The sequence below is a fragment of the Gossypium arboreum genome, chromosome 2 (genome assembly GCF_025698485.1).
Source record: "Gossypium arboreum isolate Shixiya-1 chromosome 2, ASM2569848v2, whole genome shotgun sequence".
NCBI classification, from domain to species: Eukaryota; Viridiplantae; Streptophyta; class Magnoliopsida; order Malvales; family Malvaceae; genus Gossypium; species Gossypium arboreum.
In genome coordinates, this window is record NC_069071.1 from 101,542,377 (window position 1) to 101,555,718 (window position 13,342).

The window sequence follows — 13,342 nt, forward strand, 5'->3', positions numbered from 1 at the left end:
CTGAACTAGTGGTTTGATTGGTGGATATATAGCTTTTAGTTTTTTAATTAAAGATCATATAAAATTACAAAAAAATATCAACATAATAAAAGAAGTGTAGATCAATATACTTTTTGAAAAATTTAAAACATACAAATTTAATAGAGTAATATAAAACTAATTAATTTGATTTTAATATGACTTTCAAATTGGACCGAATTAATTAGTTGAATTGATTTAATTAAGGATCAGTTAAAGTATCACTTCAAGATAAAAGGTTGAATTGATTGATCCACAAGCCAATACGAATTGATTGAATCGATTTTCCTTTTTCTATTTTTATTTTTTAATGAATTATTAATAATTTTTAATTTTAATCGATGATGGACAAATTCCAGCACTGATCCAACTCTGAAAAAACCCACGACATAAAATTGAAATAAAAAAATAAACCGAATGGATTTGATTGAATGAATGAACATATTTCCATGGATTTTGGCTCTGTTGGAGTTTGAGTGTACTTTAACCGGGTAAGGAAGAATTTCAAACAGAGCACCAGCAGCAACGTATTATACCCGGATAAAATATGAAGGAAAAATGCTTGGAGTTCAAGCTTTTAGCTACTGCCAAGAATGAAGAACAGAACTTAGAAGTTTTTAGAAGGCAAAGAAAGATGGAGCATATGGAAGAAAATCTGATGATTTCATTCATTTGAAATATTGGCTTAAAGCCATTACATATACCAGTCATTTGGCTGGTCAAAAGATTAACAAATCCTTTACCTAAACACTACCTAACTCCACTAATTACATAGGGACTAGGTGATTTTGCTTGCAAACATAAACAAAGCTGGTGATCAGCTCTATCACCATCAAATTACATCAAACATAAACTAAACTTAGTTCAAAATGAACTAGATTACAAAAGCATAGTTAAACGGTAACAAAATGTAACTGAGACGGAAAAGAAGCATCAACCCCTTCAGTTGCATGTATTTTACCCGGGTAACTTGTGTGTATGAATTCTTGCACATACTTTACCCGTATAACATAAGTGCATTAATTTTCACGTGCTTGAATCTGCATGGGCTGCATGGGAACTAACTTCAACACTCCTCCTTAGTTTCCATGCTTGTAACACCTAGCTGCTTTCTCAGTTTTATAAACCTTGACACACCAAGGGCCTTTGTGAAGATATCAGGAACTTGTTCCTCCGAATTGCAATGAATCGCTCCACCTCTCGAGCTTGTTCCATCTCCTTATCACATGTAACTTGATGTTTGAAGTGCTTCGCTCGCCATGGAAGACAGGATTCTTTGCAATTGCAACAGCAGACTTGTTGTCACAAAAGATCTTTGTTGCTTCCCTTTGATGTAGGTTAAGATCAGCTAGAATTTTTCTCAGCCATATGGCTTGATTTACAGCATTTGCAGCTGCAACATATTAAGCTTCTGCTATTGATTGAGCCACAATCGATTGTTTCTTTGAGCTCCAACAAAACATGGTTGAGCCAAGGGTAAAAGCATATCCAGAGGTGCTTTTCATATCATCACTTGAACCAGCCCAGTCACTATCGGTATAGCCTTTCAACTTCAAGGTTTCAGTTTTGTTGAATAACACACCATAGTCAAGAGTGCCTTTGATGTACCTTAGCACTCTCTTTGCTGCTTGAAAGTGTTGGACATTACAGCAATGCATAAACCTTGATAACATACTCACAGTAAACAAGATATCTGGCCTAGTTGCTGTCAAATATAACAAGCAGCCAACTAGGCTCCTGTAAGTAGACTCATTGACTGGTTCATGATCTCCTTGGCTGGACAGCTTCATTCCAACAGCAATAGGAGTGCTTGTTGGCTTACAATTCTCCATCGAGAACTTGGACAAAACCTTCAAGGAAAATGTTTTCTGTCCCAAGAAGATTTTTCCTTCTATTTGGCGCACTCCATTCCCAAAAAGTATGTCATTAGCCCCAAGTCAGACATTTCAAACATGTCCATCATTTTGGCTTTGAATTCAGCCAACATATCTTGATCTCCTCCAGTCACCAAAAGGTCATCAACATAGAGGGATACAATAAGCTGTATTTCAGCTTCATTCTTCTTGACATATAGTGTTGGTTCATTAACACTTCTGTTAAATCCAAAACTGACTAAGTAGCTGTCAATTCGAGCATACCAGGCTCTGGGAGCCTGTTTTAGGCTATATAATGCCTTCTTAAGCCTGTACACCATTTGTTCTTTGCCAGACACAACAAATCCTTGTGGCTGATCAATGTAGATCTCTTCTTCAAGGAAGCCATTAAGAAATGCAGACTTCACATCAAGCTGGTAGATTTTCCACTGCATCTAAGCTGCCAAGGCAATCAGCAATCTAATGGTGTCTAGCCTGGCCACTGGTGCAAATGTTTCTAGGTAGTCCAGACCATATTTCTGGCTGAATCCTTTGACTACAAGCCTGGCCTTCAGTTTGTTCAAGCTCCCATCAGCATTTTGCTTGGCTCGATAGACCCACTTTACTCCAATAACCTTCCTCTTGGCTGGTCTAGGAACCAATTCCCATGTCTGGTTCTTCTCAATCATGGCAATTTCATCAACCATTGCCTGTTTCCAGCCTTCATCAGCTCCAGCTTCTTCAAAACTGCATTGCTCCACTATGGCAACTTGAGCCCTTTCATAAATTTCAGCCAAAGGTCTAGTGCCTCTGACTGGTATGTCATCAATGTCCATATCAGGACTATTTTCTTCAGGCTCTGTTTGATCAACCACAAGTTCTTCAGAGACAGCTTCAGGTTCATTCTTGTCCCAATTCCAACAAGCCTTCTCATCAAACACTACATCTCTGCTCACTTGGATTTTGTTGGTTAAAGGATCCAGGATCCTATAACCCTTTTTTACCATACTATACCCGGTTAAAATACCAGGAACAGCCCTTTTGGACAACTTGTCCCTCTTAACAGCTGGTACTTGGCTGTAACATAGGCAACCAAAGACTTTCATATGAGCCAATGATGGCTTGAACCCGAACCAGGCTTCAAAAGGTGTCTTGTGAGCAAGTGCTTTGGTTGGAAGCCTATTCTGAATGTAGACAGCAGTGTTGACAGCTTCAGCCCACATGGTCTTAGGCAAATTCTTCTCAAACAATAAACATCTGGCCATATCCATCAAGCTCCTATTTTTCCTTTCACTAACCCCATTTTGTTGGGGTGTGTAGACATTGGTTAGCTGGTGTTTGATGCCAGCGTCTTTGCACAAAGCTTGGAACTGAGCTGAAGTGTATTCAGTTTCATTATCTGACCTAATGGTCTTTATCTTGCAGCCTACTTCTGTTTCTACTGCAGCTTTGAACTTCATAAACACTTGAGCAACCTCAGACTTATGCTTCAAAAAATAAACCCAGCAGTATCTGGTACAATCATCAATGAAGAGAATAAAGTACCTGTTGCCACTAAGTGACTCAGTTCTCATGGGGCCACAAACATCAGTGTGCACTAGTTCTAGCTTGCTTGATGCTCTCCAGGCGGTGTTTACAGGAAATGGAAGCCTAGCTTGCTTTCCCATCTGACAGACTTCACAAGCATCTTCATTATGAACTGTCTTGGTGAAGTTTTCAACCATTTCCTTACTGACCATCCGAGCCATAGACTTAAAGTTGGCATGCCCAAGCCTTTGGTGCCAAAGCTTGGAGTCTTCAGAAGAAACAGCATAGGCATTATCAAAGCCTTTATTCCAGTCCACAACAAAGCTCTTTTCTGTCATGGCTACTGACATGAGCATGGATCCACTTGGATCACTAATCTGACATTCATTTCCTTTGAACACCACTGTATAGCCTTTTTCAACTAACTGAGCTATACTTAACAGGTTTCTGTCAATTTCAGGAACTAACAAAACATTTGAAATGATTTTGTTACATGTTGGAGTGTGAATAACCACATCTCCCTTTCCTTCTGCCTTGATAAAGTGGCCATTGCCAACTTTAACTTGTGTTTTACAGCTTCTGTCTAAGGACTTGAAAATAGCTGCATCTGGTGACATATGGTTGGTGCAGCCACTGTCAAGGAGCCAACTATTTGAGTCTTTCTTCTGAGCAACTGAGCAGGAGACTGCAAAGACCTGCTCCTCATTATCACTGCCTTCTTCAGCTACCCAAGCTTCAGCCTTGTGTTGTTGGTTTTGGCCAGGTCTGCCTTTTTCTTTGCAGACCCTTTCAACATGGCCTTTCTTTTTGCAGTGTTGACACACAACATCTGGTCTTAACCAGCATCTGGCCTCTGGATGACCAGGTCTTTTTCAAAATCTGCAGAGTCGATCTCTTCCTCTTGCAGCATCAGGCTTAGGCCTGTTTTTCCAGTTCTTCTTGCCCTTATAGGCAGTGGTACTTGAGGTTGCTTTAGCTTTGGCTTGAAAAACTCCCTCCTGGTGCTCCTCCATTCTACTGGCTCTCATTTGTTCCTGAGCATAAAGAGCATTAATGAGCTCTGTTAGAAAGATTGTTGCCAGGTCTCTCGAATCCTCCAAGGATGAGATCTTTGCCTCATATCTTTCAGGCAATGTTGAGAGAACCTTCTCCACAATTCTTGCCTCATTGAACTGTTCTCCTAGCAATCTTATACTGTTGACCACAGCCATTATCCTGTCTGAGTACTGCTTCACTGTCTTTTCTTCCTTCATTTTGAGATTTTCAAAGTCTCTTCTCAAGTTTAGTAATCTTCTGCTTTGCTTAGTTCTTTCAAAGGCCTTGGAACTCCTCCTTGAGTTTGTCCCAGCCGCTTGGGAGTCTTACAAGCCATGATTCTAGTGAAGATAACATCAGAAACACGGTTCTGAATGCATGACATGGCCTTGTGCCTTTTGGTCCTCTCATCTGCATGTTGTCTGATTTGAGCCACTGTTGGGTTGGCTCGAGTGGGCTGCTCAAGATTCTGTGTTGACAACTTCCCACAGATCGAAGGCCTGCAGGTAAGTCCTCATCTTAACCTGCCATATGTGAAACCCTTCACCATTAAAGACTGGTGGTGCAGCAGGAGAAAAGCCTGATGAAGCCATTTAATTTTCAACAACAGGTCCTCTAAGATGAAAGCTCTTGATACCAATTATTGGAGTTTGAGTGTACTTTAACCGGGTAAGGAAGAATTTTAAACAGAGCACCAGCAGCAACGTATTATACCCGGATAAAATATGAAGGAAAAATGCTTAGAGTTTAAGCTTTTAGCTACTGTCAAGAATGAAGAACAGAACTTAGAAGTTTTTAGAAGGCAAAGAAAGATGGAGCATATGGAAGAAAATCTGATGATTTCATTCATTTGAAATATTGGCTTAAAGCCATTACATATACCAGTCATTTGGCTGGTCAAAAGATTAACAAATCCTTTACCTAAACACTACCTAACTCCACTAATTACATATGGACTAGGTGATTTTGCTTGCAAACATAAACAAAGCTGGTGATCAGCTCTATCACCATCAAATTACATCAAACATAAACTAAACTTAGTTCAAAATGAACTAGATTACAAAAGTATAGTTAAACGATAACAAAATGTAACTGAGACGGAAAAGAAGTATCAACCCCTTCAGTTGCATGTATTTTACCCGGGTAACTTGTGTGTATGAATTCTTGCACATACTTTAGCCGTATAACATAAATGCATTAATTTTCACGTCCTTGAATCTGCATGGGCTGCATGGGAACTAACTTCAACAGGCTCATCCCTGACTGGATGGAAGTGCTTGGTCTGTCTTCATTAAAAACAAGAAAGGCTCTAAACTCTAAACCCCAATAGTGTTGTGAAACCCACGTACATTTTTAAACTCGATTTAATATTTAGCTACAAGTTTGATGATTGGTTCTCTGTGGTTGAATGTATTAAATTCTACTGATATGTAAGGCCATGCACCCCAATGTGAGATAAAAACCATATATAATATAGCTGATACAGAGGTAATTAAGAGGCTACAGTTTTTTATTTGTATGTCTGTCTAATGATTCAATAAGGATTAATTCTTTTAGGTCTGTTTCTGCCAATGAATATGATTTAATTACGCTTTCGATCCTTATGCTTTTCGTAATTTAAAATTTATTTTTTCCTACTTTTAGTATCTCTATCTTTTATTTAATGATTAAAATTCAGTTAATAACCTGACAAAAGAATTATATTAAATTAGATTATGTGACATTCTTTTATGGATTATTAATCGGATTTCATTTATTAAATTATTCTTAAAGTAAAAAATTTTAGAGAAATTAAATTTCAACTATTCAAATAATTAAACTTGGAAAAACAGATACCTTATTCACTACAGAAATTTTATTTGATAGATTTGAAAACCGATAGAATCATAAATTTGCGGCTCTTGCTCACAAGTCACATTCAAATACATGCAATTTCTACCAACATCTTCATGTCTCTCTTAATAACTAGTTTTAAATGGCTTGTAAGTCTTGAGATCCAGCACAACTCCAGCTATGGAGCCAACTGCAGCAGCCACTGTGACAAAGAAACATGCCACACTTATTATTTGGAGAGCAAGCCACCTGCTTGTTCCTCGTCCAACCTTCTTATGAGATATATACATATCAATTGGGAAATAAACAGTCAATGGCCAAAATCCCATTGCCCCAAGGAATCCAACAACATCATTGAAAAATGGCATTAGCATTGCTATAAGAGTTGTAAGTGCAACGAATATCGTCCTCCATACTAGACGGAAGAGGTTGAGTTCATACGCACCACCGAAAGGGGTCGGTATTTCATATTCTGCCGTCACGAAGTTGCAGTTTGGCCACTTTTGAGCACACCATTTCTCAACAAATGCAAACAAGGGCTGGCAAAATACTTGATATGCGCCAACAAGGTGGATGACGATCGCTAGATTAGCAATATCGAGCAGCCAGTAAGGGTTATAAAACCCGAACCCTGTCAAAAGTTTTCCTGGAGAGAGATCACCAAAGGCTGCATATCCAAAGCAACCACAGAGTAAATAAAACACAGTTGTTACAGTGATGCTGAATAATGTAGCCTTCTTCATTGTCGTGTACTCTGCTGGAGGTGATTTTACCGTATCCTGCGGAAGAATAGGCCATGTTAAGTTACAGGCAACATTTCTACATCATGAAGTGCTAATTATCCTCCAATACCTGAATTTCAATAAGGATTACAGAATAGGAATATGCAAAAGAAATAGCTCCCAGGGCTTGCAAAGTCCTCCATATCTTTTGCATACCAGTAACAGTTCCAGCATGTGTTACTGTACCTATGCTGATACCTAACAGGCTTCCGTCAAACCTCTCGTGTTCTGTAAAAAAGAATCCAAAACTCATTTATATTCAGATATTGAAAACGCTAAATGCACGGTACCAATAGATTACTATCCATGTTATGTACCTGCAACTTTGCCAATGCCAAGTCCAAGGGCAACCGAGGAATATGTAAATGACATAATAGCCGCAGCTATGGAGAGCCACCCTATATGACTAAAGTTCGGTATCTGAGAAAAAATCACTTCTGCTATACCAAATGATATCATATACCCGTTGCTGGACATATGACATGGATCTTTTCCACCGCTCTTGTGGAAACAGTTCGATCTCTTGATCGCCCTAAACAAGCTCGGAAAAAGGGATTATATTACATAAGCTTGATTTTGGTGCTTTGAAACTAATGAAATCCCTAAAGCAGAATGGAGTAGTTGATGTACTTAGGCAAGATAACTCACATCATACTCACTGATGCAGCAATTGTATACCCAATTGCAACACCAAACAAGTTCAAGTATTGAATCCATCCACATAACTTGACCTTCCATCCTCCTGTAATAACAGAGTATATCAATAATATTGGCACGACTTTAGCAGATATACAAACACTAATTAAGTTACCTAAGTATGCCTTGACAGCCTCCATGTAGGTATAGTTTCTTTGTCCAGTTACAAGGTCACCAGACCTATAACACTCTGCTAGAAGGTTGGAAGTGTAGAGATTGACATAGGCGAAAAGTACAAGGACAGTCGGTCCTGCGACCCAACCAAGCTGCGCAATGGCCCATGCCAATGACAGAACACCTGACCCAATGACCGCAGTTATAATGTGCGATGTTGCAGTCCAAAAAGTGCCTGCATGCACGTGTTAGTTTTTGTGTCAAGGACAAGAAAAAAAAAGGTTGTAAGCTTTGTAGAGTTGCATATCAACTATGTCATAGTGGTACCTGTTCTCTTCAAGCGGCCATCATCATCGAAGCACTTGGAATAGTCGGGTGGAGTGTTCGTTGCTTCACTCTCATTCTGAGCTTTAGGCTGCACTTCTACTTGTAAGTAGTGCTTGATATCATGCCGTTCTTCGACCTAAAGCATAAATGGACATCAATGTTAGAAACAAGTGGAGGACTGCAAAAATAGAGAAGGAAGAGTATTCTATGGAGGGGTGAATCGCATATTACGACGCCATGGTGAATCCTGCTTGGCATAGTCCGACTCCTAGGCAACATGGCTGTAAGGTCAATGGAAGATAGAAAATATGGTAGTGAAAGGGAAGTAAAGGGTTGGTAGTGAAAGCGAAGATGAAAATGATGGATGCTTCAGATTGTTTAATAAAGGGCATTTTATAGGAGAGGATAAACTGAAGAAAGTCGAACTGTTTTGGATCCAATGATGCTGGTGAACACTATTGAATGTGTAACACGTTTGTCGCTCTGTTCATATTAAAAATCTCCTCAGTTTTGAACCCAAGTACCTAACACGATAACGAAGCATGAAAGTTTATCATAGGCTGAAGATTAGTGCATGATAAATGGACAAAAAATGGCAGATTAAGTATGAATATTTATGCAAAAGTAGAATCATACGCCTGGCAAGACCTGCTAGAACTAGATTTTGTTTGGGTAAAACTATTGTATTTTCCTTTTTCTCCCCTACGACTTTTAGACCATTGTCGAGACAGTGAAGGATAGAAAGTACAAGACTGTATAATTATGATACCATAGTAGATAATGTACAAAGGCAATTTAGATAGCAAATAAACATTTTGAGCCTTTGTAAGAGTGATTTGTTATGCCGACCCATTATAATAAGAAATAGATGGCTCAGAAGGTTCAATGCATTCACAAATAATAATGTGCAACAAATCAAATTTCGAGTCATAGCTTTTAGCCTCCAACAGTTAAGAAAGGTTTACGAGAAATTAACGAAGTCATGTCTCAAAGACTGCCACATTGCTAAGGATGCACATTGTCTTACTTAGCCTTTCGACTAATGACAAGAAATTAGCCAATTCCAATTCTTCCTATAATTTTAGGTATTTCCTCAATTCTCATTGTTTTTTTACTATTTATTTATTTAGTAGAGAAGAGCATTTTGAAGTGCTATCTCTGGTGATCCAATAACTCATTTTCCTTTCGCAGGTCTATCAGACCAAACTTCCAAGATTTAGTCCCAGTAACTATTAGTGCATAGCCTTTTAATAAAGATGGAACCGATATTTCTAAATAACAAGGTGCGCAATTTAACTGTTACCCTGATTGCTTCAATACTGTTGCTTTATACAGGGGCAAAGAGAGGAGCAGGTAAGAGTCTTAGCTCCCTTAAAATAAAAAATTGAAATTAATATATAATAATCTTTAAAAATGTTAAAATTTTAATATAATCCTTTAAAAATCATAAAGATAAAGTTAATAGAACGATGAAATTATATTTTAACTTAATCTCATAAAAGGATTTTGACTTCACCCCTAACTTTATGTCACAAGTAATATTGCTACGACTTGGATAATGCCATTACCTCTCTTACTTTGCTCTATCGTTTTTAAGTTTTTGATTAATTTTTTAGGCTGTTGCTTTATGAGTTCACTATGTTAGCAAAAACTTCATTTTCTTTGTCACAAGTTGAAAAATCTAGGTGGGTTGTTCATTGTGGAAATAACAACATTCAAGCTACTATCAAACTTTGTTGGTTTTTTACATTTCAAGAGTTGTTGAGTTTTAATTATTAAATAATTTCTACAAATGCATTCACAATCTTAATTTAAATCCCGAACTCAAAATACAGCACTCAAAGAAAATATCATATATATATATATATATATATATATATATATATATATCTTAACCAACACCACAATTCACCTATGGTGGCCAAGGTTAATATGTAAGTTGATATGATTGAAGTGGTAGCATGCCAATTTTCCACTATGGGGAAGGACTTGCAAAAACTTCCATCCTAATCCTTTTAGTGGTTTTCCTCACTGCCAATAAAGAGATTGGTATTTTGATTTTGTACAAATTGAACTGACATAAACCTTCCCCAATACTTTAAGTGTGGAGTAGCCTTATTCTTTGCCTTCTGTAACTCTCTGTTATTTTATTTTATTTTATATCAGTCCCTTTTCTTTATAAAAAAATTAATCATATCAAAAGAAAAGAAGCATTTTTTATGACCCTTTTTCCCCCTGAAGTATCCCTTTCCTAACAATGCTTGCTGACACTCCCTCCACAATAAACAGCTCTCAAAACCTCAACATCCCCCCAAACATCTTTACTCTATCAGTTTTGCATCTTCATGATATTTAAAAATATCCAGTGATATTTATGGTAACGTTGTTGATATTTTGTTAGAACAAATATGTAGAAGATAAAAGGAGGATCTGTTTGGTTTTATGTAACATAGATAATTTCGTTCTCATATATGAAAAATACTAAAGAAATTATATTTGATTAAAATTTTTAAATATAAAATATAAGAAAATTAAAAAATAATAAATATATAAAAAATAAAATGTATTTATATATATATACTAAAATAAATTTAAAATTTATTATAGGACATTAAAAATAAAGTTTAAAAAGGCATTAGAAAAATTTGAAGGGAAGTTAATAAGTATAACAAAGATAAGGTGGTTAATATAAACGATGATGGGAAATTAAAAAGTGAAGTTGCTTTGTTTTGCTACTACTTGTCTTAGTTTTAGGATGGGATTTTCAATTAAATTTATGGTTTATTTGAATTTCTCATATAATAAACACTTATGTCAACCAAATAATCACATGGGCTTAAAAGGAAAAAGAAACTCAAGAGATGCCAACTTATTTGGGTTCAACCCATTCTCTCCCTTTGCATAATTATAATATTTTTTAAAATAATATTAAAATATTTTTATATTTTTTAGTACCAATAGAATTAAAATATTGATACACATATTATATTTAAAAAAAACAACTTTTCATATTTTTAAACTTTATATAATTTAAAAAATCATCTTCAATAAAGTGGACAACATTATGTCCGATTCATTCTAGACATTAACTTTTAAATGGTTTTATTATTTTTATTTTTTTGAAATTTATTTACTATTTTTATAAATTTTAATAATATTTTTATAAATTTATAAATTTTCTTTTAAAAAATTAAGTTTTAAATGAATGAACATGGACAAACATGTGTCCAAGTTCATTCCAGTTCATGAAAAAAATGTAATAATTACCATGAGATAATAAGATCATATTTGGTGAATGAATTTAACATAAAGAAAATAATTATATCTTATGAGAGTAACACTTATGATAAAGTCATTGAACAAATACTTATTGAATTGCTTTCGTAATGATATATAATATAAGGAAGAAATTCAATCATGGTTCTTTAGTGGAATGACTTAATGATTAAATAATGTTGTACTTAATAGGCTAAAACTTGGAACTTCATTACAAATTATTTAAGCCTAATTATAAATGTCCAATCGGTCTCCCCACTAACTCAATATAACCTAAAACAAATTGCATGTAGAACCAATACTATGGAATGAATGAAAACGATAATTAAGAGAAATAGATCACATGTATCATTATCTGTAGTATATGTGTTTTCTCGCTAAGTACAAAAGATGACATAGAAATTAAATTAATTTCTTCAAATTATTATTTAATTAATTACAATTAAATAATTAAAGTTTGAAATAATAATTAAATTAATTAGTAATTTTAAATTTATTAAATGAGGCAATTAAATATATTTTCCCATAAAATTTTAATATGGTAAAGTTTTCATGACTTTCTTGAATTAGAATTAGGTTGGAAAAATAATTTAATTGAGAAAATTAATTAATTAATATTTTAGGAAATAGAAAAATAGTTATTAGGTTGGATAAATTATAAGTGTTTGTAACACCCCTAACCCTGAACCGTCGTCGAAATAGGGTTACGAGGTATTACCGGACATATCAGACAACTTACGAATAATTCACAAATAAAATAACATTCATAGTATAATTTAATAACTAAGTCCCTATAATGAACTCTCGAAGTCTAAAACATGTATTAAAAGTGAAACGCGACTCGTTCAAGTACTTCGGATTTTTTTTTTATAAATTTCGACAACATTTTTGCTTATTTTTACATAAAACCCCTTGCAATTAAAACCGTATCCATTTCAAATATAACCAATTCAACCAACTCATTTCACATACTCATTTTCTATTCTAAATACCTTCTAATCAAACTCAATCAATATAATATCAATTTAAATTTATCAATGTACTAATTTAAATTGAAATGGATAAACTTCTTTCATTATAATTCTTAGACTTGTAATACTAACATTTTTAACCATTTATATGCAAAACATAATAACCTTTATACACATCCTATGTACATGCCACATTACCAAAAGAAAATATGCATCACCAAAAGTTTGTTGAAGTCGGGTCTGGCATTGGATGCTGGTTCAGTACTTGACTTCTACAACCTGCGCACGGAAACAACCGTACGCTGAGTATACATATACTCAGTGGTATCACTATAATTCAATTTATAATTAAATACATTAAATCACACACATACTTTTACATTACAATTATCATCACTTAATGAACAATTCAATCTTTTTATGTTATCATTTGATTATATATATATACCATTCTTACTTCTTTATTTCAATTCTCACCTTTCACATATGTCATATCATTCAAATTTAGTTGTATCAAGAATTTATTTCATTTGTCCCTATTAACTTGACTCGAATCGGTGGATACACTAATTCCAACCAACACACCAAGACGGTACATTGTGCCTTAACGCATACACATACCTAAACGAAGAATCGATAATTCAGTAGCGATATGATAAATATATTCAACACACAAAGTGCTAAATCATAACGATAATAATAACGATAAGATGAGTCGGCACATAAGTGCCTGATCAGTAAGCCGGTAAAAACCCGTACTCTTCCATATCCTATAGCATGCCAACTATATCCGACTAGCCCGACTAGTTAATAGGGTATTTAATTCACTTTTCAATACAATTTCCATCTCAATTCAATATCAAATATAATTCCCTATTTCAATCAGTTTCACAGTATTGCAGTAATTCAT

The 13,342-nt window shown here is 35.2% G+C and overlaps 1 protein-coding gene across 1 annotated transcript; it reads right to left on the minus strand.

Annotated features, from left to right (window-relative positions):
• Window positions 1-6,391: 6,391 nt before the first annotated feature.
• LOC108466747 (amino acid permease 4-like) lies at window positions 6,392-8,464 on the minus strand. Its single transcript, XM_017767119.1, has 7 exons — window positions 8,417-8,464; window positions 8,186-8,321; window positions 7,860-8,093; window positions 7,697-7,790; window positions 7,366-7,580; window positions 7,119-7,276; window positions 6,392-7,045 (listed from the first exon to the last, which is right to left on the minus strand). The coding sequence occupies exons 1-7, from the start codon at window positions 8,462-8,464 to the stop codon at window positions 6,392-6,394; spliced, it is 1,539 nt and encodes a 512-aa protein (XP_017622608.1).
• Window positions 8,465-13,342: the final 4,878 nt, after the last annotated feature.

Bases quoted from the DNA above. Each gene is read 5' to 3' on its own strand.
- LOC108466747 (XM_017767119.1), bottom strand. From the start codon at position 8,464: ATGTTGCCTAGGAGTCGGACTATGCCAAGCAGGATTCACCATGGCGTC. The intron at 7,791-7,859 runs GTAACTTAATTA...CTGTTATTACAG, and splicing joins GGCTGTCAAGGCATACTTAG to GAGGATGGAAGGTCAAGTTA. The intron at 7,581-7,696 runs GTGAGTTATCTT...GAGCTTGTTTAG, and splicing joins GCTGCATCAGTGAGTATGAT to GGCGATCAAGAGATCGAACT.